The sequence below is a fragment of the Fukomys damarensis genome, unplaced genomic scaffold, assembly GCF_012274545.1.
Source record: "Fukomys damarensis isolate Sample0158 unplaced genomic scaffold, DMR_v1.0_HiC HiC_scaffold_38, whole genome shotgun sequence".
In the NCBI taxonomy this organism is placed as follows: Eukaryota; Metazoa; Chordata; class Mammalia; order Rodentia; family Bathyergidae; genus Fukomys; species Fukomys damarensis.
The window spans coordinates 24,608,291-24,634,947 of NW_022900950.1; the positions used below are offsets into that span (position 1 = coordinate 24,608,291).

Below are 26,657 nucleotides of genomic sequence, written 5' to 3' on the forward strand. Positions count from 1 at the left end.
TAAATATGTTTTAGATCAATCACAATCCTAAAACCTCTCACCTAGAGATTGTGCATACTAAGGTAAGCACAAGTTCTACCACAGAGCTACACTCCTAGCTCCTAATCTTTTGCGCGCTCTCTCCCAGTCTAGCCCCACCGTTCCCTTAAATTTTCCATTTAGTTGCTCTGGGATGGTGCTAAATGCCACTGGCTGTTTTGAGTATACCATCTTGCCATTCCACAAGCTTTGCTACCCTTTGCTCCAAAAACTCTGCAACTGTAAAGTACCATTCACCTTTCAGACCTGCTAAATGTTATCATCTTAGGACAATCTTCCAAGTTTCCCCAAAATACATGGGTATTTGCTTGTGGCCTTTCAACTAGCTTTTTAAGAGTAAAATTTATATGTTCCTTAATATAACCAGTTTCCTTACAGGTCTGCATAGCCCATTAAACTTCAAATTCCAACAGAGCAAGGACTATGTTTTATGTTTTTATATCCTCACTAGTAGACATTCCCACCAGTGTCACTCATCTACCAAACAAACCTTAATAAGGACTGGCTAGGAAGTAATTCAGCAGCTACATGATAGACAAGGTCCTTGACTCTCATAGGGTGGTATTTTACATAGAATAACATCAATAACATTAAAAAACCTCAGAGAAGTCTGTGACAATTTTTTGTTTTGGTGATATAATTTTTTCAGGGATTAAATTTGCTAAGAAAATTTTACAGATGCTATCAAATAGATAAGCACAAATGAAAAATAACAAAAGTAAAAAGTAAGATTAGAAGGGTCAGGGGGAAAGCCCCTATATACTTGTATGAGGTACTAGGTTTGATTCCTAACAACAAAATAAAAAAATTTACTGAGAACTCTGTCCTAGTATGGAAAACACCAAGAAATTATGCTAAAGAAAACTCTCCAAAAAAAGAAAAAGAAAAGAAAACTCTCTCACACCAAGATAAAATGGTAAATACACATTTAAACTTTGAAATTCAATCTTACTTTAGTCCTTTTAAAAGGTAACAAATAAGTCTACATAATAACATTCTGGGATTATAGCATGAAAAGAAACAGTACCTAGAGTAATGCTGTCCAACAAAAAATTAATGCAAGGCACATGAGCAATTTTAAGTTTCCAGGAAGTTGCATTAAAGTAAGAAAACAGGTGAAATTAGCTTAATAATCTATTTTATTGGACCCAATATATACAAAATATTATCATTTCAACAGGTGGGCACATAAAAAAACTGAAGTTATTTCATATTCTCTTCCACATACTAAGCCATTGCACATCTAATTCAAATTAAAGTAACAAACTGAGTTCTTCAGTCTCGTTAATGCCTTTCAAAGGACTCCAAAGCCCCATGTGACCACTCCACAACAGCACAGATCCACAGAAAGGTGACTGTATACACTTACACCATAGGAAACTTATTTAAGTAGCACTTTCCAAATCAATGTTCTTCTTTTTGTCTTTTAAAATGTATCTTTTATAGACCTTTAATCTAACAGTAGCTGTCCTTTACCTTTTTTTGGGGGCGGGGGTTATCAGGGATCGAACTCAGGACCCTGAGTTTGCAAGGCAGGCAGCAGCACCACTGAGCTAAATCCCAGGCCCTCCTTTACCATTTTAAAACTGCATGGGGTGGGTGTGGTGGAGCATACTTATAATGCCAGTACTTGGGAGGCTAAGGCAGGAGGATTGCTTTGAGTTTGAGGTTTGCCTGAATTGCACAAGAGACCTTTTCTAAGAAACAAAACAAAAAATACATAGATATTAAAATGCATGTGAACCAGGTGATTGCCTGTAATCCCAGGACTCTGGGAGGCTGAGGCAGATTTCAAGTTTGAACACAGCCTAAACAATTTAGAGAAACCCCATCTCAAAAGTAAAAAGGACTAGAGATGTGGCTGAAGGCCAATGTCTTGAGTTCAATTCCTAATACCCACAAAACAAAAAAGATGAATGTGCCCTTACACGTGCAAACACATATTTAGTTCGCAACAATAATAAAATTCATCAAGCCAGGCATGGTGGAAATGCCCATCACCCCAGCATTCAGAAGGCTGAGGCAGTAGTATCACTAAGTTTGAGGAGATCCGGTCTAAAATAATAGTAACAATGACAATAATGATAATTCATCATCCATTTAGATTTCCAGGTGAAATGTGAGAGGACACCAAATCCTACACTAGGGTGGTCTTTGGAAAGTAGGGCTGGAGAGCTTCAGATAACACCAGAATTCCATTAAACAAATCACTGTACTGACTGAAGTGTTTCCAAGACATATGTATTCTGAGCTCTATGCAAGAAAACATCCTCTAAAACATCCTCAAAACCAAGTAATGTTTTTTCTATGCACCACTATAAATGTATTTTTTGAAAAAAACTACACTCAATGTACCAACTGTGGTACACTATGGACAGATTTTTTTACAATATACTGTAAAAAAAATATATATATATAAATAAAAATGTAGTACATAATTTTGAACTGACTTTGAACCATATTTTTCATACGGCAGGACACAAACATCCATTTGTTTGTTTCTGTGGTGCTGGGGATCAAACCCAAGGACTCCAGCAACCACTGAGCTACAGCTACAGCCTGGCCTATAAACTTTTAGTATAAAATAACTTAACAATTTCCACTTATCGAACTCCTTGATGAGCAATGTTTTCTAAAACGATAAAGTTGGAAACTTCAAGGCAAAGGAAATTATGTTTATAATACATATATACATGGTCTTGTGAAATGTTTAATTAAATCTTTTTCACACAAAAGGAAAAGCCAAGCTATCATTTTAATCCATCGAAAGGGTCTCATGCTAGGTATATTTACCAGGATGATAAGCAAAGATCAGGACAATTTTCTAGCACTTCCCCCACCAAGCACAGGCAAGTCCAAACATACTGATAAAAGAACAGATCATTACATTGTTTTATTGCAAATGATTGTAGGTATAGGTGAGAATCAGTTGAGTGAAAAATTTTAACCATTTTCAAACTATACTTTTCTATATTCCTTCCTCACTTGAACTGGGCTTTTGAATTTATAATACAACCCTAGTTCCAAAAAGCACAATAAAAACATACTATGTGGCACTAAGTAATTAGTACATTTTCTATTCAAAAACAATGAACTTTTACACTTGTCAACATGGCAATAGCTGGAAAGGTGTGGAGGTTGTTTTAGATCATTTGAATGAGAGGGCAGAATTTAAACAACATACAAAGTACTAGGACAGTAGATTATGACAACAAAACTACAGCCAAAACACCATTGTGGCCACCTTCGTGGGGAGAGGCAACCACCAGCATCAGCATAACCTGGGAATGTAGGAAAAGCACATTCTTGTGTCTACTTAAGAGGTTCTAAATCAGTAACTCGGGTTTAAGAAGCTTTCCATTTCTGCTGCCTGCCTTGCAAGCACAAAGACCAGAGTTCGATCCATGGTACCCCCCACAAAAAAGCCTTCCAGTGATTTCTTGTTTTGGGTGTAGTTTTATAGAGAGAGGGTCCCAATATTATAATTTAAGCACCACAAAAATTCCCAGCACAGAATATAGACCCTAAATATATATTGCTACAATAGATATAGTAAAGTTCTGAATGGCATAGCTCTTTCGAAGTCTTATGGAACTAGGAAAAATTATTTTGTAAATAATAACCCATTACTGTTCTGAAATTTGAAAAACTCTTTGCTTTAAACTTACATTAGCTGGGGATTTAGCTCAGTGGTGCCACAGCCTGCCTAGCCAAAGGAAGGTTCCAACTTCGATCCCCAGTACCAAAAATAAAAAATAAAGTTACACTAATGTGTAAAATAATGAAATGTAGGAATATGTAAAATGTTCTAAATTGACTCAAAGAATTAATACAGACTAAATAACTACTGGATGCTGGGCATGGTGGAACACTTTGGTAAACCAAGCACTCAGGAGGCTGAGGCAGGAGGATCGCAGCAAGTTTGACGCAGTCTGGGATACCTGGTGAGCTCAAGATCAGCAAGGACTCTATAGTGACACCCTGTCTCAAACAAAATAAAAAACTGGGCAAATTACTACTATTATCTTCACACCAGCACCCTAAGAATTACTGATTATATATTTTATTATATATAACAATAGGCAATATGAATTTAGAAATGTCTGAAATTTGATACTGATTTACATTATCTAATAATGTAAAAATACCTTCAGGAAAAACTATTTATTGTAGCAAAATATACTTAAAATGTTTCTGTATTTCCACACATGAAATAATATAAATGACATGTAAAATTGTTTAAATAACCATGTAACAAATGAAAACGTAAAACTCATAGTCCTACCAACGCAAAGTTAATATGCATAGAATTATGGTTATATAACTGTTGTAAAACTTAAAAAAAAAATCAACAAAATCTTATTCACAAAGTCTGACGGGTTGGCAAACATGCAATGTCCCTTTTCTTTTTTGGAGACAGGATGTCATTAAGTATACTAGCGCAGTAATCCCCCAGTTTCAGCTTGCTGAGTGCTGAAATTATAGGTACATACCATCTCACCCAGCTCATGACATTCATTTCTGATTAAAAAAAAAAAAAAAAAAGCTGGAAAAAGTGTATTGCTGAGCTCTGAAGAGAAAACATTACAAATGACTGTGGCTAATTAGACACTAACTCGTATACCTTACATGAGATGTACAATACACATATAAATTAATAAAATGTGAGTATGTCAAGGTAATTAAAGAGCTAGGAAAATTATAGTTATAAATATCAATTTCAAACTACACAACACGACCAGTGAACCACTTAAAGAAATATACAAGTCAGGGATAGTGGCCCACACCTGTAACCCCAGCTACCCAAGAAGGCTGAGGGAGGAATGGACTGCAAGTTCTAGGCCAGCTAGGACCGCTGGGCATCTTAAACTTTCTAGAAATTTTTGAAAAAATTTAAAGGAGGTAGGGTTTAGATGTAGCTTAGCAGTGAAGCATTTTTCTAGCATGCATGAGAGATCTTGTGTTCAATCTCTAATATTATAAAGGAAACCCATACACAAAAAATATGTATCTATATGCAGTTATGGTTCACTCACATTACTACTAAAACAAGGGAGACCTAAGAATTTTTTTCAATGTATATAAATGGACTGTGACTGCATTAAGAAGTGCACTATCCTCAATCTGAAACAGTCTTTAGGTGTACAAAAAGAAAATATATAAAACAGAGAAACTACCGATAACACTACTTTCACCAAAGAAATGAAAATACAAACAGGTTTCTAGAAACATTCATAATGTAAACATGGTTTTATAGAAAAAGACAAAAGTCTTAAGACTTTAAACTTTAAATGTTGTTTTAAAGATCCAACCTTCAATCAATCTTGAATTAATGTTTTCAGTGACAAAAAAATTCAAACTTTATATAACACAAAAGATAGTACTAGGTGTTTTTTTTTTTAAAAAAACAGGATGTCACTATGTAGTTCAGGCTGGCCTCAAACTCATAGTGGCCCTTCTGTCTCAGCCTTCCAAGTACTGTGATTATAGGCATGCATCACCATGCCTAGCTAACAAGGTGCTGTTGGTAGTTATAAAAAGTAATTCAAATACCTAATATGTAGATTCAGATTTTAAAAGGTTAAATGTGGTGCAATTCTTCCTTAGTTCCCAAGAATAAATGTTTATAAACTACTTAATGAGACATTCATGTGGGAAACTGTATAAAGTGAACACAAGAAAATAAGTCCTATTTTTTTTTTTTTTTTTTTTGGTACTGGGGATCGAACTTGGGTCCTTGCGCTTGCAAGGCAGGCCACCAACCGCTGAGCTAAATCCCCGGCCCCCAATAAGCCCTATTTTTAAAAACTAAGAAATGTAGGCTGTTGAAAATAAAGAATGCTTTTATAAAGTATGAGATTATGGCTAATTTAATCATATGATTAGCTCATGAAGAAATAAACCTACAGTTGGTTATGTAACTTGACATATATTTTTTATATATATTTTAATATTCTTTGATATAAAACTGGCCAAAATGTTCTTTTAAGAGCTGTGTGTTGAAATATTTACAGTCAAAGTAACCAGAAATCTGCATTGAAGTATTTTCCACTATTTAAAAAGTCCATGCCTATGAATAACTAACAGAAATAGTAGAAAACATTAACAACTCTTATTCTAAGGTACAAGTATTCAATTTTATTCTTAAAAATCTCTCATCTTTGAAATCACTGCTATCATCTGAAACTTCAAGAAAATATTTTATTACATGTTGCAACAAAAGTCTTAAACATGCAAACTTTTTTATTAAACATCTTATTCCACAGGAGACTCCCTCTCTATTTGTCCAAAATGACGTGGCTTTTATTTCTGACTAGTACCATATGACACTAAATTTCAACCCTTCTAAAGCTTTTGCTATATCACATTTCTTCTCATGTCATTTCAATCACCTTTAAATCTTTCCTATTCAAAATCTATGCTAATCTGCAATTTAACTCCTGACTTACTAATCAATGACTATTAGTCACTCACTGATATTAAGCAGGTATTACATACTTTCCATTAAAATACCAAGTCGCTAAAATATTCAACAAATATATTTGTGCATGAACTGTAAAGGTATAATTTAGTGTTTGAGAAAAAAAGAGCCAAAGTTTTAGTCACTGTCCTTGTTGGTAATTCCAAATTCCATTAAATTACGAGCGAGGATAGTAGATCTGTCAAAGAAAATCAATGCATATGCTTTCAAAATTAAAATGAGAAATCCCAATAAATTACAATGCTAGAATAAGATTAGGAAAATGAATGTACTTTTGTTTTATTCATATATACTACAAAAGGTATATGAAACCTAAACCCTGCAGATTTTAAATTCAGTACTTGAAATTTTAAATGACACAAAAAGAAAATGGAAGATGATATTAAAATTGTTTCATATTATCTTTTGAAAACTTATAACATATATGACAACCTCACACTTACTCAGAAACCTAACCTTACTGAATCTCTTCAGTTTTTTTCCTCTTCAGTTTTACGTCTATCATTCTTATGCAAAGGACACCAATGTTCATGGGTATGCTAATTCACAAGAAAAATATTGAATAAACCAGCTACAAAAATTTATACAAAACCCTTAACAACTGAGTAACTAGAAGTTCACAGATGCTCCACTTGACTGTCACTCAGAAGCTGACTGTTTCCATGATAAACTTGGTTAAGTACTGGAACAAGAATTTTCTTGATGCAGGGGAAAAGCTGTGTAGAACTCTGTTCTTGGAGCCAGAGTTGAGCCCGGACACTAGGATGTTCAGGAGATTAATACATCTCTGTGCACTGGCTTTCAAATGTCCTTGAGTGAATCATACAGAATTTCACAGCCTTGGCCAAAGGTAGCTTGGTAATAACATCAAAGGATCAAGTGTCTGCCAATCTGAATTCAGCCTTGAATGAAATACAATGCTAAAAATTACCAGAGTATTAAATAAATAAAACATAGATGGAAAAAGTAGACTTAAATGCAGTAAATATTGCTTAGAAATTTTGATTTTAAAACTCTTCACACCCCAATGAATGTCATAAAACAAATCCAAATCCCCACATTATACTCATGAAAAAAATGTAATGAGAATAGTCTTTAACTATCATTTTACAATCTGCATGTTTTCAAAGAATTACTGAAAGCAAAGCTTGTGAATACTGCAAATTTTAGAATATAATTTCATATACAATATAGTATCAAAGAAATAGTATCAAACAATACATACGAAAAATTTAGGTAGAGAAGAATGCATCTTATTTATGCTTTATAAACAATTCCTTTTTATTTTTAATTAACCAAAACTATTTTTTAAAAATATTCTTTCCACCAAAAATAGATACCATGCATATATTAAAGGCACTGTTTACACACAATTACTTAAAAACACTGTATTTTTCAGAAAGATGGTAAAAGAATGATGTATTAATGCACCAAAATGTGTGAAAATTGCTATGATCACTGGCTGGTAAATTAGCTTTGTAGTACAAGTTAAATTTGAGATTTCTTAATGTAATTTTTAATGTAGTTCTGAACAAACACACACAACGAATTTTGAAACATACCAATGACTTTTAGGGGAAACATTGTAACATGAAACCAAGCACTACAATTGCAAATTGGTAATGGACAGAACAGAAATCTAATCAGATTACAAAGACCCTTCCATTCTGAAGTTGCTTCTCTCCCTTTTAAAATTCAACACTTCAACTATAAACAGTCCTAATCATCAGACAGATTTTACTGGAGAGAATTACAACTACAGAGAAATATTTTCAACACTGCAGAATCATGCTATCCTTTTAATACTATTAGAAATCAACATTCTCAAGAAGCGCCTAATTAACCATGAGCCACCCAGTAAATCTTCCATAACCACCAATCCAACAGTAGTTTCTTTCAAAAAAATTTTTTTTCAACACTAATTGTATAATAATTGAGATGAAAACTAGATATTGGCACCAAATAAATGTTGGTAGATAAAATTACAAACTAGATATTTTATAAGCAAAAGAGATTTGCCTTCAAACAGTTTTTTCAAGATTCAAAAGATTTATTTGGAAAAGCAGCACAGGACAAAGATACCCTTCCTTTTCAGAATATCTGAATATTCAGAATCTTTATGAAATGTAGGCAGCAACTCCAATTTCACAGAACATCAATGGGTTACACAAATTAAACTCCCATGCACTCCCACCCCCAAATATACTAATCCACGTATCTGTATTGACATTAGCTTTCACTAAGTTTCTAACTTCAGAGCTACTTGCACAAAAAGAGCAAAATCATTTTTGCATTTTTAAATGGCTGGGATTAGTTAAAGCAACCAAGGAATCACTGTTACAGCAAAGCTTAGTAAAACCATAAGAGAATACCACTAATAACATCTTAAATTACTCAAAATGATTTCTTTATTGAGATAAAGTAACTACATAGATTTCACAGTACTATGGCATAGCTATAGTCAGCTAAAGTCACAAACATATTTTAACATTCACAATGATGTGTATCATCACTACCATTCTAATCTACAAAGCTTACGAATAAAGAAAAATACAAAACCTCAATTTTTACAAAAGAAAGAGTTTTCAGTCTACACATACATTAACAATAAAACCATTTCTTCCAGGTAACAAGTAAAAGTGTAAAGGCATACCACTGAATTTTGTTTCTAGGGAGTCAGGAACAAAAGAATGTTTAATATCTACGACGCTTATTAGGACCTTCGAAGGTTCCCCCTTGACTGCCTCTACCAAAGCCACCAGGACCACCACTCACGGGACCCACACCAGTCATCGGTGCTTGAGGGGTCTCAGAACTTGCTCTACTCCCCATAGGAGAGCCCATCTGGGAGGGTGGTCCTTGGGAAAATCTATCATTGTGCTAGAATACCACATAACAAACATGAAGTCCATTTGGAACACGCCAAATATAAGTGACAAGAAAAATTGGCAAAATCCCAAGTGGTGGTGTCATGAAGTTCAGCAGAAAGTCCAGCAGAATCAGGATCACACATAGAAGGAAGAAAGGAGCAATTTAATTAGTTACTATGTTTAAAAATAAAAAAGCAGCATCTGAAGATTTACATATTGCTAATGCTATGCCCCAATTTCATGAAAAAAGAACTGACTGTATGATATAAACAAATGCCATCTTAAGCCTAATTAGTATTATATTACTGTTCTGATCCTTTTTTAAAAGTTTATATTACATAAACTATGGGGTCGAAGATACTTTTTACTAAAAATGAGAAAAATAAAACTGGGGAGCAGCATCACATTCTATTATACGAAGCAAACATTCTAAAAAAGAAAACACATGAAACAATAGTCTAAACATAAGCAAATACGATTTTAATAGGAAATCTTGTAAGTTGTTTATACTGAAAGACTAGTATTAGGAAAGTTTAAATGTTGACTAATATGTACTACAAATTGCATAATTAAATATCAAAACCTGGTATCTTGGAAACTTCACAATAATGACTTATATAATAATACGCTCAAGGTTTGAACAGAATTCCTTAAGTACAATAGTAAAATGTAAGTGCAAAAAAGCCCCAGGAGTAATAATTAAATAAAGTTTACAATTTCAGAGAAAGAAGTATAAAAATAGGTTAACAATATTATTCAAAGAAAAGTTACAGGCTAAAGAAAAACTTAACCAAATTAATGTTTTTTTGAGCTTTTTGACATTTTACTGTAAAAAATAGGTACCATCTGTTCATAGTAGATGCTGACACTGCCTCAATTTGCTGAATAAACTATCATTTTTAAATTCCAAGTATTAGCACATCAAATTTTCCTAATTTTAAAAACTTTATGTGAAGTAAATAAATTTAAAACAATAAACAGTGCATTCCTCAATTCTAAAATGCACATCTTGCTTTTTTTTTTTTTTGTGGCCCTGTGGATGCAAGTTTTACCACTGAGCTAAATCTTCAGTCCACAATGTCTTACTTTTATTGTCTTCTAAATCAATGCAGATTTACAACTGATAGCACATCTAAGTATAACTGATAGTGTCTGTCTTTCTTCTTTAGCAGCAGTGTAACATTAAACATTTGATATGGTAGTGCTCAAACCAAACTGCTTTTTCAAAATATACAGCCAACAGATTTTTCTTTCTAAATGTCATTTAGAAAAATGACGAACTCATGAGAAAATGTTCCGCCATTATAAAGCCTCATTTAAGGGTAATAAAAGGGATCAGTCTTGCTCATATTGAATATATAATAAAAATACAACCGAAAAACCTTCCTTTTATATTTAACCCATCCAAAGATATCTTCACACTCTCAGAGCAAAGCAAAAAAGTTACCTAAATTTAGTAACAAATAAAAAGTAATTCTGTGGAAACAGCAATATAAGATTAGAACATGCCTGGCTGATATATATATATACATACATACATATATAAAGAACCCTGTATTTTACAGTGAAAATACACACTCTAAAATCAAGACATGTGACCAGTCTAGCAAAAATGGTTATTGAAAACTGTGTTTTCATACATACTGGAGTTTTATCCCCACCAAAGTAGTCCATACAGAGAAAGAACATAAACATAAACTATTCAACCATTACAGTAAGCACTAATAAATGGTGGCTACAAATTAAAGCACTGAAAAAAAAAATCTGTAAAAACATAGTATGTTCTATATACTGAGATACAAGACCATGATTTGGATAGTACTCCTAACTCTTGGGCTATTAAAGATTGTCTTATAAATCTAAACATTAACTTCACAAAGTTACGTTTCTTTCATTGGCTGTTTCTCTTGCCAAAATAAATGATGCCAAATTATGTTAAGTGTGAAGGTATCTTTGGGGCACAAGTGTACATTACTGATTATAATCAAAATAATGTTTATGATACATTACCACTGCTCCATTATCTGGCATCATTGGAGTTCCCATATTTGCAGCTCCTTCTGGTCCCATGGCAGGACCAGGACCCATTGGTGGGCCAGGTATAGTTCCTCTGTTGTTCATATTCATACCCATCATTGGAGGAGGACCTTGGTTACCAGCAGGTGCTGGGCTAAACGCATCTATGTAAAACAATCTATACTTAGAGCTGTCCTATCTTAGGTTTAGTAAACATTAAAAACTTTACATAACTTACACGATCTTATACCCCAAGACTTTTATCAAAATCATTTTCCTTCCTAGAGAATGATACATATTCTACTGTGCAAGAGCATTGTCTACATGCTATAATTTTCATCCCCAAAATATATATACACAAATGAGGCAACTATCAATTATTTTAAGGTACCTGAGAATATAACAATTTGAAAGTTTTAAAAGTTAGTATTATTTACTATAGCCTACTCACAACAATTTTGTTTTGGTTTTGGTTTTGGTTTGAGACAGGGTCTCACTATATAGTTCAGGCTGGCATCTAATTCAAGGTGAACCTCCTGCCTCAGCCTGCCAGGTGTTGGGATTAGAAGTATGAATACTCACACCTGGCAAAAATTTGGTTAAGCAGCAATTTTGAGTGTATTAGTTTCAATGAACAAAAGAGGATTAGCACTTCAAAACCGTCTTCTTAATTATAACTAAAAAATAGTACCAGGTAAATGACACTAAGTTGTTAAGGGGGAAAATCACTTTCTACAAAGATCACTGCAGAAAACTCCTGGCTTTTATATAGTTGCAAAGTACATTCCCAAATTACAAAGTACTATTTTTTAAAACATGCAATCTACCTTGCAAATGCAAGGTCCACAAAAAAAATATGCAATCTAAACTCTCCCAATAAAAATGACTCACCATGATAAAACTTAGTTTTAAAAACAACTGCACCCAAATAGAAATAAAATACCTAGTAGATGTTTTTTTACATGCACAATTCTGGAAATGAGGATAATCAGATATGGATCAAAAAACCTTTTTTTGGTATCGGGGATCCAACTCGGGTCCTTGGGCTTGCAAGGCAGGTGGCAGAACCACTGAGCTAAATCCTCGGCCCTGGATCAAATTTTTTCATCAAAAAAGATATTCAGCTAACTCATACTAATTGCCAAAGTGGTTCAGTTGGAATACTTACTCAAAAAGTTTTTCATTTCATTTTTTGAGTGCTCTTACTTGGTCCTACAAATTCAGCACAAAGATTTAGCCCAGTTTAGAGCTTATTTCCTAGTATTTTTCATCATGTAGGTCAATTTTCTGACCCTCAGAATTCAATTTCTCAAAAACTGGAAGGAGCTGAAATTTTAATTCAAATCCACTTCAGAATAGCTAATGATACTGACCTCTCTCTAGCATCCTATCCAAGGAATAGCTAAAAAACAAACAATTATTCAAAGGAATTTCCTTAATCCCAAAATATTCTTGCGGATAAATCTGTACTTTATCCAAGAACGTTTCCATTCTCTTGTGACAGTTATATTATCACTTTAACAGGTTCCTATAATCTAGAAAAGAAGTAGGATTGAAGGCAGCATCTAACAGGCATCTTTCCTTAACTTTCCCTCAAAAAACAGAGTATCAATAGTATTATTTTTCCCCTAATCTTCTTCAGTAAACTTGTTACATTAATGTACAACTATGCGTATTTTAAAAGGGTCAGTGATATTCCCAATTATCAGCCTTTTTTTTAGTACTGACATCTTTATCCACAGAACTATAAAGATCTAAGAAACGTTGCCATTATCTGGCTTATAATCTGTGTTTTACTTAGTATACACACTAATGATGAACCAGAAACACTACTGCCATATTCCATCAATAGAAATTGTTATTTTTGTATTTCTGCTGGGGATCAAAGCAAAACCACTAAGCACAAGCTTTAGCACTGAGCTACACACCTGATCCCACCAATGTAACTTAAAAGGATAGATCAGTTCTATCTACTCAATAGTAACCCAACTGGAATAACTTCAAAACACCATTAAGGTATGTCTACTCTTGAATAAAGACTAAAGAAATGAATATTAAATGGATTAGACTTCAGGAAAGTGTTGAAAATGTAAGTGCAGTCAGTTTTCTAGTCATGAAATGTTTACATTCCCTTGAATTCCTAACTAAATAGGGTATGTAAACACATATTCTTATAAAGCTGCTATTCAAGAGAATGCTTTCACAATCTCTCTGGACCATGAGAAATGGTTTTAAGCTTTACACTATTTTAAAGTCTGGTTCTGATGTTAATGACCTAATGATTGCAATGGTTTTTCACACTACTTATAATCTACAATAATCTCATTTCTATAGTCCTTTAAAAAGTCACATAGTATATTTTATATAGCAAACCAGAATTTACTCTCAAAAAAGACAAATAAACCACCACTGGTACATCATTATATATTCAACTATGATTCATATTTTAGAATTTATACTTTTGCTTGAATAATTACTTCATGTATCCATGTGAAAGATTAAATTCATTATGGGCAAGGAAAATGTTCCAGGAGTCTTTACATACCAAAGATACTTAATAACTACTCGCTGGTAGATAAGAAAATGAACCAATTTTAGACTATGTAATTAAAAAGTATCAAAGAACTGGTATCAGAGATTTAAGGAAGAAAAACTGATTATAGAAAATGTTCATTCTATCTTTTATTTTATTTCATATCTATGTAGCTGAAGAAGTACTACATGACTGAGCACATCATATATACAGGATGCTCCAGAAATGTTATTTTCAAAATACTGTGTACATTTGGGTTATACTGTAGGACCAGTTAATGTGAAAGTTTAATGCATTATCTAATGTTTAAGTGTATGACACTTTAAACTGCAAACTGAGGACCCATGATTCCCTTACTCCACTGTTTTACTTATTGATTCTAATTTGCTGATAATCTGACTATAAAAGCCAACGGAAATTAAAGTTGTTCATGCAGGCACTTTCTCAAAAATTGCACATGAACCCTAATGATATACATGAGCAAAGCATATTTCATTTCCTCAAGTCATATAGATCACTCTAGGCGGTGCATTTCCATGTACAATACTATGGTTAAGAACAAAATGTTAAATACTCAATAACATGAACAAAAAAAGTAGTTTGAAACAGAAATTTTTTAAATGTTCTCAAAAAATTTAAAAACACTTGATCAAAAACTAGCGGGTGAAGGGAGGGTTGGGACAAGGGGAAAAAATGAGAACCAAGACCTGGCATGTAAAGGTACAAGATCCCAGTAATGAATGTAACTGTACTGTCTACCTAAAATGTACCAATAAATTCAATTAAAAAAAACAACTAGCATTTTCCAAAGTAAAAAAGCCAATGTGAAAAGCAGAAAATCTGATTACAAAAATACATTATATTATATACATATCATATAATTATATCATATAATGACTCAACTACTTTCAGGCTGTATTAGAAGTTTCTTTCATTGACACTATAAAAGTATAAAACATATAGCTTTCAAATTTACTTCCCTGGTGTGTATTTTTAATACAATTATATTTCACTTTAATAAATAGAAGAGATTTCACCTTCACAAGTATTGGTTCCATATTTTAAGTCTCTTATTGATATACAGATCCTATAAACGGCATTGACAGTATCCCAAAGAATTACAAGTAAGTTACAGAAGGCTTTTGCTTCAAATCCCTACCTCCCATGTTTATTGCTCCACGGGGACCCATATCACCCATTCTCATTTCCTGTTCTCTCTGTAAGTAAACATAGTTGTCACAGTCAACCTATCGATATTATGACTTTACATTTCCCATCTAAAATCAAAAAGAAAAAAGTGAATTACAACATCACTTTCCATTAAAAAATGTGAAAATTTCCAACATCACTTACTTAACAGAAGCACTGAATAGAACTTCAGTCTCCCAAAGTTAATACACTATAAATGCTTAGAATACCAGTTTGTATTGCAAGATTATCCATGAACCAGATTACATAAGATCTACCACAAATTATTTTTTAATGTTTCTATTCTACCAAAAACACATACCAAGACTTCAAAGGAAAATCCAACATAACTGGTATAAATTATTCTTCCTCCTAGGTCAGTGAAGTGTTAGAACAGGTAAAAATCACACATAATTTTTACTGACCAAATATTGAAATTCATTCTTTCATTTTTACTGAAGTACCCTTCCATTCAGACTATAGTTATATAACAGAAGTCACTTTGCAGAAGTAGTTATTGAACTTCACATAACTCTGCTTTTCTTAAGCTGAGTGATGCTTCTACCTAAAAACTGAATGCAAGTGTGCTAGTTTCTGAAACAATGAACTACTAGGTTTTCTATCGCACAAAAGGTCATTCAAATGTTAAAACTTGGAAAGTTAATTATAGAAACTACTTCCTAAAAATAAGTACTTTATTAACAACAGTTACATTAACTTAAAAAAAAATAGGTGAAATTACTAAGTAACTTTTATTTACTTACTTTACTTAACTATGTATGCAGTGCTAAGGATAGAACTCATGGTCTTGCACATAGTAGACAACTGCTCTGCAGCTGACCTACATCCCCATTCCCTAAATAACATTCTAAAAGTGAGAACATAGCTCAGCTGGTACAATACTTGCCTAAAACCGTAATTCTCATTTGATAACCATTTCCAGTCTTGTGTGTTAAAAATACAGTAATCGTAAGTAATATTCTGAGACAAAGGCACCAATATTTAAATCTCAAGAAAGTAAAAATTATTTTTAAAAGCAATTAACTAAAAACTAAATGTTCATTTAAAATTCCATTTAATGATATAAAATAAGTGAAAAGTACATACGAAACTAGAATTAAGTAGAAGCCTATGAGAATACTGTATAATAATCACAAAGCAACAAATGGCTCTATAAAAATTTTAAGAACACTGCTCATTTAAACTCAATGGAGATGATCAAAAGGTAAACTTTAACAAAGCTATGCTGCAATATATGAAGTTGAGAAAAACAAAAACATCATGAATAAAATGTTTAGTCACATTATTTACAAGATGTTAAGCGCCAAACCTTTCTAAATGCTACTTTTAAAGTTTCTTAAAAATAAGTTTCTTTCCTCTCATAAAGCTCTTGGATATCAAAAGATTTTTTTCTTCCATTACCAGGAATTGAATCTAGGGCCTCAAGCACAGCATAGAAGAGCTCTACTACTAAGCTTTGCTTCTACCCTTTCTAATTTTGCTCTCCATCTATCTATATATGCATCCATGTATCTGGACTGCACCCAAGGCCTTCACACTGAGTTTCATTTCCAGTCCTTCATTTATTTTTTGAGACAGGCTCTTACGTTGACTTTTGGGGAGGCAGGGTTTAATTTACATTTTCCCTCTCAGACTTCACTTGACTATGAGGATAGGGATACAATGTCTCATCACTAATAAAGAATAATCTTACTGCTTGAAACCCCCAATTCTCAAATATCCTTCACATACCCTAACAAACTATACAGCACTATAATTTATGGGGGGAGAGGGATTAGAAATCATCTATTTTTCAGCTCTAAATGTCACTGGGAAGTAACAATGCTTAGTTTTAAAACTCACATAGTACTTTATTATTATTTGTAAACCTATTTTTGCCATTAAGAGGTTTTTTCCTTGGGAAACATTAACATACTGAAGATCAATTATACAGTCACAGTACCTTCCCTTCTGATGCCATGATATAAACAGGCTCAAGCTCTAAAGTATCTTTCCATACATAGAATAATAAAAATATCCCATGATAATATAGCATATCACTATATTAAAATATGAAATTCATAGTGTTGTAGCATTCTTCAGCAAACATACATATACCTTCATTTAGTAATGTTGACAGCATATTTTAGAAAATTACTAAATGTTATTTTATACTTTACTCTTAAAGAGACACATTTTTAGGAGACAGACCTTTTAGCTTCCTAGTCATTTCTTCAGACTGCTGTTATTTTGTAAAAAAAATCTAGTATTACATACTTCCAGTAAATGTAAAAGAGGAAGATTATTAAGGTGATTTTATAAACTGAAAGACAGGAGTTCTCTTTTATGTATCAGTAATAAGAATTACTTAAACAAGTTCTCAACCATGTGACCACTCAAAAGCAATATAAAGGCCCTCCATTTAAAAAACGTATTTTAAATCAGGACTTGTTTTAAAACAAATTTTAACAATGCTTTATTACTTTAACCGCAAATTAACAGATGCAGCTAAAGCTGAAACTAGTTATTTGTCACCAACATGTCAAATATTGCAATGCAATACATAGTGCTGTGATTTAAAACCCAGTTTTAAATGACTGACTCAATCCTATAAAGGAGGTTTACTCTTATGCCACTTTAGAGATGGTAAAACTGAAGGACGGCTGGGGATTTAGATCCGTGGCACCGTGCTTGCCTTGAAACAAAACAAAACAAAACAAAACATCCCAAACACCAAAAACAAAACAAAACAAAACAAAAAAAACTGAGGAACAGAGATTAAATAACTTACTCAAAGTTATATAAATAATTAAACGGACTGGGCTATAACATCCTATTTCCATCTTCACAAATTACCTTCATTCTTTAAAAATTAGAATTAAAAGCCTAACAAAAGGTTCAGATTGTAATCTTGCAGTGTTTAAAAGACTGTGGTTTTCTATGAAAAGAACTATACATATACATTCCAGAAATCTTGTCATTCAACTGTACTTAAATTTAACTCATAAACAAAACAGGAAGCAAAGAATAGCTGATCGCCAGAACCGTGCATAAAAGCACACACCACTATGACAGAGTTCTTCTCATAGACAGTTCAGACTACTAAAAGTCCACAAGCCCCCTTCAGGAAATGGAAAAGTCAAAACTATCCCAATTTTAATTTACACTGAGACTTAACAATGTAATATATAAAACTATGATCTTATCACACTGTATTCACTTCATTCAACAGGGCAAAGGCAATGGTTGGTTAAAAAAAAACAACTACCAAATAGAGATAATACCACCGTCTACTTACTGAAGTCATTACCTGGCTTACATTTTTAGTAACAGTAAAAAATGCGCTATCAAGGAAAGTATGGTGGCACATGCCTGCATGCCAGCTCTCAGGAGGCTGAAACAGGAGGATCATAAGTCTGAATCCCACAAAGGCAACCCAGTGTAACTATGTCTCAAAAAGAACCACAAAGAAAGGAAAAGAAAAAGAAATGTGATTTTTAAAACTTTATATAATAAAACTGACAGTGGATGATATACTTGTCAGTGATGCAACATTTTTAAATTATTACATGATATCACAAAATTACGCATAAGTAAATCCACTCAAAATTCAAATCAAACCAATGGATTTAATTCAAGAGTACTTTAAAAGACTATCACTTTATCAAATGACATCTACAATTATTTGAAAAGGTTATTAATATACTATTCTCTTTCTTATGCATTTAGTGTAATGCAGACCCTTATTCATGGATTTTAATCAAGGAGTCTGTCTTTCTGCAACAGATGGAAATGCAGAAGCCAATAAGGGAAGACAACTTTTTTTTGTTGTTTTTTTTTTCTCGCTATGAGGTTCAGGATAGCCTAGAATTCACTTTGTAGTCCCAGCTGGCCTCAAACTCATGGCAATCCTCCTGCTTCAGCCTCCCATGTGCTATAATTACAGGTGTGCACCACCATGCCAGTTGAAACAACTATCTCCTAAAGAGCAAAACAATAAACAAATTTACAAAACACAAAAAATAATATCATTTCTCCATCTATATCAAAGTGGATCATTAAAGACTTGTATAAATATAAAGCCATCTTCAACTACACATTTTTCTCTAAATTTTGCTTAAATCAACAGCATTTACAACCTGAACAATGGACAAAGCTTGTAAAGCTTAACATTTTTAATTGATGTAATTAAAAAGAATTTAAAAAATGTAACATAACACTGCTAAAGGGGAAAACATTTGTAGACAGACAGACAGACAGACAGACATCTACACCTACCTATCTATATATCTCCTAGGTCTTTTTCCCTCAAATTTTTATACATTTCAAAATATTTCCTATGAATATTGGAGGAAATATAACTCAGTTTTCTGACACTGTATTTGTTTGGTTTCATTTCGAGATAGGGCCTCGCTATGTCATTCAGGCTGGCTTTGGTTTTTTTTTGGTACCAGGTATTCAACCCCGGTCCTTGTGCTTGCAAGGCAGGTGGCGGAACAACTGAGCTAAATTCACCATCCAAGGCTGGCTTTGAACTCACTATGCAGCCCAGGTTGGCCTTAAAGTCATGGGGATTCTCCTGCCTCAGCATCCTGAGTGCTGGGATCACAGGCACACGCCACCATGACAACTCTTCTGTTTTCTGATTCTTAAAATGGAACTTTATTATCACTTGTCATTAAGGAATTGTAAATTAAAACAAGCGGATCATTATGCAACTGTTCCAATGGCCAAAATTCAAAACACAGACACCACCACGTCATGGCAAGGATATAGACAGTGATGGTGAACATTTCAGAGCTTTCAAAAAAAGGAATTCTCACTCACTGTTGCTTGAAATGCAAACTGGTAAAGCTACTCCGGTAGATGGCTTGGCAGTTTCATATAAAACTAAACATATTCTGGGCTGGGGATTTACCTCGGTGGTACTGTCGCCTGCCTTGTAAGCACAAGAGATCCTGAGTTCAATCGCTGGTACCCCAAAAACACAAAACAAACAAACAAAAAAGCAAAAACACACCTAAATATATTCTTACCATATGATCCACCATCATGCTCCTTGCTTAACCAAAGGAGTTGAAAACTGTGCAAATAAAAACTGCACGTGAATGTTTATGGCACTTTATTTGTAGCTACTAAATGTGGGAATAATCAAGATGTCTTTTGGTAAATGAATAAACTGTTGTATGTCCAGACAAAGGAGTATTATTCAGTGCTAAAAAGAAATGATATACTGAGCCATAAAAAGACATGGGGAAACTTAAAGGTGTACTGCCACGTGAATGAAAGCAATGATTTTGATAATGATACAGGCTGTGCATATGTAGGACAGATTTCCCACACTTTCCACTCAGTTTTGCTATGAATCTCAAACTGCTCTAAACAATAAAGTCTATAGAGAGATGGAGGAAGGAAGCAAGGGAAAGGGCTGGGGAAAGAAGTTAGAGAGAAAGCATGTGTTATGCAGCCATGAGGCCCTTGGTTCAATCCCCAGAACAGGTATACACACAAAGAAAAGGTGAGGGGTGGGATATATTAGCAAAACAGTAAAATAATCAAACAAGTCAGGCATGTTGGCACACACCTGTAATCCCAGCTATATGACAGGCTGGGGCAGAAAGATCACAAGTCCCAGCCCAGTCTGCAACTTAGTGAGATCCTCTATTAAAATTAAAAAACTGCTTTTTAAAAAAGGGGTTTGTGTACATATATGTATTGTGTGAATGTGTGTATGAGACGTAGCTTACTATGAAAACTCTGGATTCAGTCCCTTGTACGACTCAATCAGTAAATTAGTTAAGTCAGTCAGGAAATCTACATTCTTAGCCTTTGTAATTTTTAAGCCTCAGATCAGGTTGTGCTAGAAGGGCAAGGCTGTCAACAATATATTTAAGTCTAGTGGAGGTAAAGGTGAAAGAACCATCCTGATGTTCCTGTCAAATTCAACTGAATATTCAGCAAAACTAAAGGCTACTTTTTATTACACAGAACACTATGGTAATGTTAAATTAGATATAATTAAATATATAACCTAACATTAGAGACAAAAGAGAACACATTCTACATAAATTCTGAAACAAACTTACAGCTGAGAATTTTAATGCATTTTAATGAGGATATTTTGAAGATTATTACTTTTGACTGTCATGACAAATTCTCTCTGAAGAGGTGCTTTTAAAACCTAGAATAGGGCTGGGGATTTAGCTCAGTAGTTCCGCAGCCTGACTCACAAGTGCAAGGTCCTGAGTTTGATCCCCGGTACAAAAAAATTAAAAAATAAAATAACCTAGAATTGATTGGTAATAACTATTCTTCAGATGTAGTTATTCTCCCAAACTGCTAAAGAAATGAAATTACCATAACATTAATAATAAAATGCCACCAAAGGTAATATAATACTTGTCAGTGATATTTCTTTATAACCTCGTTACCTAATATATCTTCTTTGAAGATTAAATTATCAAAACTGACCAAGCCCAAAGTATGAAAGATGAAACACACCTAAATAAAAATGGCATAGGACACAACTCCAAATTGGTCAAATCAAAAGAAAGTAGTAGAGGGCCAGGGATTTAGCTCAGTGGCACTGTGCCTACCTTGTAAGCGCATGAGTTCAATCCCTGATAAAGAAAAGTAGAATGAGAAAACAAAGCATACATGGTGCAAGGTATGAGGAGTTAGGTACATATATATTATAGACTCTTATGTTTGTGACAATAGGCATTAGTTAAATTATCCCAATAGTTTCACATTTCGACAAACATTTTTTCTAAGTATTTAATTCAAAGCAACTGATACAACATATAGTAATTATTTAAATATTTTTTATTATAAACAAAACTTAGGCCTTAGAAAAGGAAGTAATGTACTGAGGATTTAGTTAAGTGGTTCTGCTGCCTGTCTTGCAAGTGCAAGGTCCCAAGTTTGATCCCTGGTACCAAAAAAAAAAAAAAAAAAAAAAAAAAAAGAAAAAAAAAACAAAAAAAAAAAAAAAGAAAAAAAAAACAAAAAAAAAAAAAAAGAAAAAAAAAACAAAAAAAAAAAAAAAGAAAAAAAAAACAAAAAAAAAAAAAAAGAAAAAAAAAACAAAAAAAAAAAAAAAGAAAAAAAAAACAAAAAAAAAAAAAAAGAAAAAAAAAACAAAAAAAAAAAAAAAGAAAAAAAAAACAAAAAAAAAAAAAAAAAAAAAAAAAAAAAAAAAAGGAAGTAATATGCCAAATGAAACAAAAAAGCAAACTCATAAATATACTTTCAGTTATTTGAATTTATTACTACCTTTTTGATGTTTACACTGAGGATTAAACCCAGACCTTGCAAAATACTCTGCAAATATTGTGCCACTGACCTATACCTCAGCCTATTATTTGGAGTTTTAAAAAGCCTCTGAAAGTTGGTAAGTATCAACAGATTAAAATTCATTTCATTGGTAGAGCATGCTTATAAACCCACTAGTAGCTAGTATTAAACAAGGATAATGACACCACTTACCTAATTCAATGTAGCATGAAATTTAGACATTTCAGGTGATACTATAGAGCTTTGTGCCCTCAAAATCAAGTATAGAAGACGTGAGGTACTGACTGGCTTAAAAATATTTTAAGATATAATTATCACATAAAATATTTCCTCTAGGGCAGCTCTAAATACAATAAATTAGTCATAGAGCAGAACAAAATTAAGTTTTTATTTTATAATTTTTATTAATTCAAACAAGTCTTAATTACATGTATTAAACATTAAAAAAAAAACTTGTTTAGCTTATTTGCCAATCTTGACTCTCCTTCAATTTCTCAAAAAAAAAAGAAAACATTAGCTAAAAGTAAAGCTTACCATATCCCTCTCCCCTGTATCAGGTGTCAAACTCAGGACATTACGCTTTCAAGGCAGGCTTGGGGCCAGTTGAGCTAAATCCCCGGCTCAAGGCTTACCATTCTGAACCAAATATTATGAGAACTTACCATTTCAAACAAAAAAGACATGAGATACCTACAACACAGAATAATAAACCATTTGTATCAGTTAAAAATAAGGAAATACCAAAGTAAATTCCACAGTAGTGCCAGGACTATTAGATAACACAACACTCCACAGCAGAAAAATTTTCTAAACTCTCAAGTAACATTTTCTGTGTAAGTATTTAGCATCTAAAATCCTCCTAACATCCTGTGTCTTCTAAAGTGCTCAGCACTGTTTTGATAAGAGGAAACTGAACAGATTTTTCTTCCTAAATAGAATTCTCCAAGTCTTCCTGTCAGTCTAAGAGTGAAGGGATATTCAAGTGAGATCCACATACTGAAAAGTTAAATTTACTGCAAAACACTGTTGGTTATTTGGCTTTTAAAAATTTACTTTTCATTATGATTCTATTATGAAAGCTATACATCAGTAGTTGTACCTCAAGATAACCAATGTTTTTTAAAATATCAACTGTTTAACACCTGAGACATTATTATGTCTAATGTATGGTAATTCATGAAAAATACTGAAAACCATGATTAAGCTTCATTGGCATTTTAAAAATAAGATATCAAACAACTAATTACCTCAGCTTACATGTCCATAATTGTATGTATTATGACAAATCGGTAATTTCTAATCTCAAAAAACATAACAAAGTAAAAAAAAAACACAAAATGATATTTTAAAATAATAAATGAATGAAAGAATGAACGATTAAAAATGAAAAGGATCACCAGGGATTTAGCTCAGCGGTTCGGTGGCCTGCCTTGCAAGCACAAGAACCGAGTTCAATCCCCGATACTAAAAAAAAGGAGAAAAGAATCACAGCCAGAATGAGGAGTCAGAGGTAATATATGAACTCACTCTGTACAGACTTTCTCTAGGAGGAAAAGATGGAAAATTTTCTGGATTATGAACCTCTCGTCATCTAAAATGGCACAGAAAGAATCAAGTATAATAAAGTGTCTGCTCATAAAAGGGTGTTTAAAATATAAGAGACAGTAATTATTTCCATCCATATAAATGACAGAGCAAAGAAAGGTACCACTATTTATTTTCATTTTGAGACAGTCTCACTATGCAGTTCAGGCTGACCTTGAACTCATCATTATTAGGCCAGTGAACTTCTGGCAATTGAACTTGTTAGGGATCCTCCTGCCTCGGACTCCTGAGTGCTGGGATTACAGGCATATACCATTGCACCTACAACACCACTATATAGAATCATAACATGACTAAGGTGATCATATGTCTTGGTTCACCTAACAAAGCCCATTTTGTGCCTGTTATTAAAAGTTTTTAAATATTATCCAATTCATTTTGTCTCAATTTGAAGAAAAATTTAAGGTTTCTCATTAGATATTACTGTAATTTTTAAATAATTTTTTGAGAAGTGATAAAAAAATTCACCTAGTGAAAACTGACAAAACATCAAAGTCCTAAAGATTTTGAATAGACATATACAGACACTGCAAATTTATATTTTCTTGTTTTCAAAAACTATAAAATTCTAAGTCAAGTTGAAATTATGTACCACCCCAAATATTCAGAAAACTCCTCGGCTTGAAGTAATCAATTATTTTAGCGAATAAATAAAAATGCATTAATGAAAACTGGTCATAATAGTACACCGAGACCACTGCAATATTACTGCTATTATCCATTCTGATTTTCATCATGTCTAAACCCACAGGACAGTATGCCAGAAATATACAGTAAGTGCTCAGTAGATCACACATAAACCTACCAACAAATTCCACAGAATGTAATTCGTCAATTATTCCCACCGGATGATGAAGATGCCATAAAAATATCTTGAAAAATGTCATTTATTTGAATGCTTCAGGTGTTTTAGACTCCCCACCCCTCCAAGATCTTCTAGTGCAAGACAAATTACTTGTTAGAGCTAAATAACTTACAGTAAAAGAAGGATGGTCAAAGTGGAAACCAAAAATTGCATCCAAAAATTTACAACCATTTGAGAAAATATATTTCTACTACTTATTAGTAAGAAACAACAGGGCTCATTTGTCTGCATTATTTAATAAAATTTTATAATTGACTAGAGTTTCTATTTTGAGTTTTATATATGTCACATCAGAAGAAGGTACAATTAAATTCAAGGAGTGAGGGAAACAGGAAACAGGAAGAGACTAACATAAAGAAATGGCTGATTAAATAAAAGTCCAAATTTGACACCACTAATCAATCGCAGTTAACATTTGAAACAATAAAGTTTTATACTTGTATTGACTAAAACTAAACTGACTCAGAAACTCCAAGGAAGCAATGTGGGAGAGTAACACTTTACCAGTTCTTCCATAACTTTTGCTCTGCTCTAGAACCAAAACTATCAATGAACCTTCAGGACACTAATTTGGATTCCTCGGGAAACCTGGATCTAGGATATGAGGTGGTCTGCTCAGTGAGCCTTCTAAAAACACTGAAAAGAAAACACAAATTAATTAATTTGCATTATATTTCATACTCTATGAGTTTGGTTACATGATTCCATTTTATGGATTCCCACTCCAATATTCAAACTGGCTCTGGATCAGGGGTCAGCAAACACGTCCAGTAAAAGGATCAGAGAGTAAATAGCCTTTGCAGTCCATACAGCTGTATTACAACTACTCAACTCAGTTTCTGTAAGGCAAAGAAGCCATTAACAAACAAAAGAAACACAGTGTTCCAATAAAATTCTAGCTACAAAAAAGGTGGCATATGAACTGAGTTGGCACACAATTGGTCTAGATAAAATAATAAAAAGACTAAAACTTAATGCATCATTTCAGACAATATCCCCTGATACAAAGTCTGAAAGTTCAACTCAAATCTACAGGGCACTATTCATATAGTGCGTTAATGCCATTTAAATTGTGTTCTGTAGAAATACTAAACCCTTATGCTGCACCGTAGCCACTCTTCACTTATAACCCCACAATCCATGAAAACTTCAACTACTACAATTCATATTCCAACATAGGGCAAGAGATTTTCAACCTTCTTCTAATAAAAAGAATGAGTATAGTGTACAGCTTTTTAAAATGCAGACCTATGTCTCTGTTATGGGTTCTATCTAGATGTTCCCCAAGAGCCTCATGAGCACAAATGCAGAGCTTTTAAAGGTGACTGAGTCATGGGGGCCTATAGCTAACATAATGTAGGAGTGGGGTGTGGTCAGAGGAGGTGGGTGATTTGGGCATTAGGTAGTGGGATTTAACTGTCTCCCCAGTTTCTCTCTGCTTTCTGCTTCCTGGTTGCCACGATGTGAACAGCTTTCCTCTCTGGCAAGCCCTTCCACCAGCCAACTACGGACTGAAAAGATGAGTCAATATAAACTACTCGTCCTTTAAATTGCAGGTGTTAGGTATTTTATCCCAGATATGAGGAAAATGACTAAGTCTCCAACATAGACCTGTTGAATCAAAATATCTGTGGGCGTTAGGCACTTTTTAAAATTCCACACGTCTGAAATTAGAATTGCTAGATCTAGCCAAAAAAAAAAAAAAAAAAAAAAAAAAAAAAAAAAAAAAAAAAAAAAAAAAAAAAAAAAAAAAAATTTTCCCCT

At 33.2% G+C, this 26,657-nt stretch overlaps 1 protein-coding gene across 1 annotated transcript in view; it reads right to left on the bottom strand.

The window, feature by feature from the left end:
* Positions 1-8,480: 8,480 nt before the first annotated feature.
* Pspc1 (paraspeckle component 1) overlaps positions 8,481-26,657 on the bottom strand; it is a 61,990-nt gene continuing 43,813 nt past the window's right edge. Inside the window, exons 7-9 of the mRNA XM_010633815.2 lie at positions 15,099-15,156; positions 11,401-11,570; positions 8,481-9,400 (exon numbers count right to left, since the gene is read on the bottom strand). Coding sequence (XP_010632117.1) covers positions 9,215-9,400; positions 11,401-11,570; positions 15,099-15,156 — 414 coding nt within the window. The 3' untranslated portion in view covers positions 8,481-9,214. The remainder of the gene's footprint in view (positions 9,401-11,400; positions 11,571-15,098; positions 15,157-26,657) is intronic.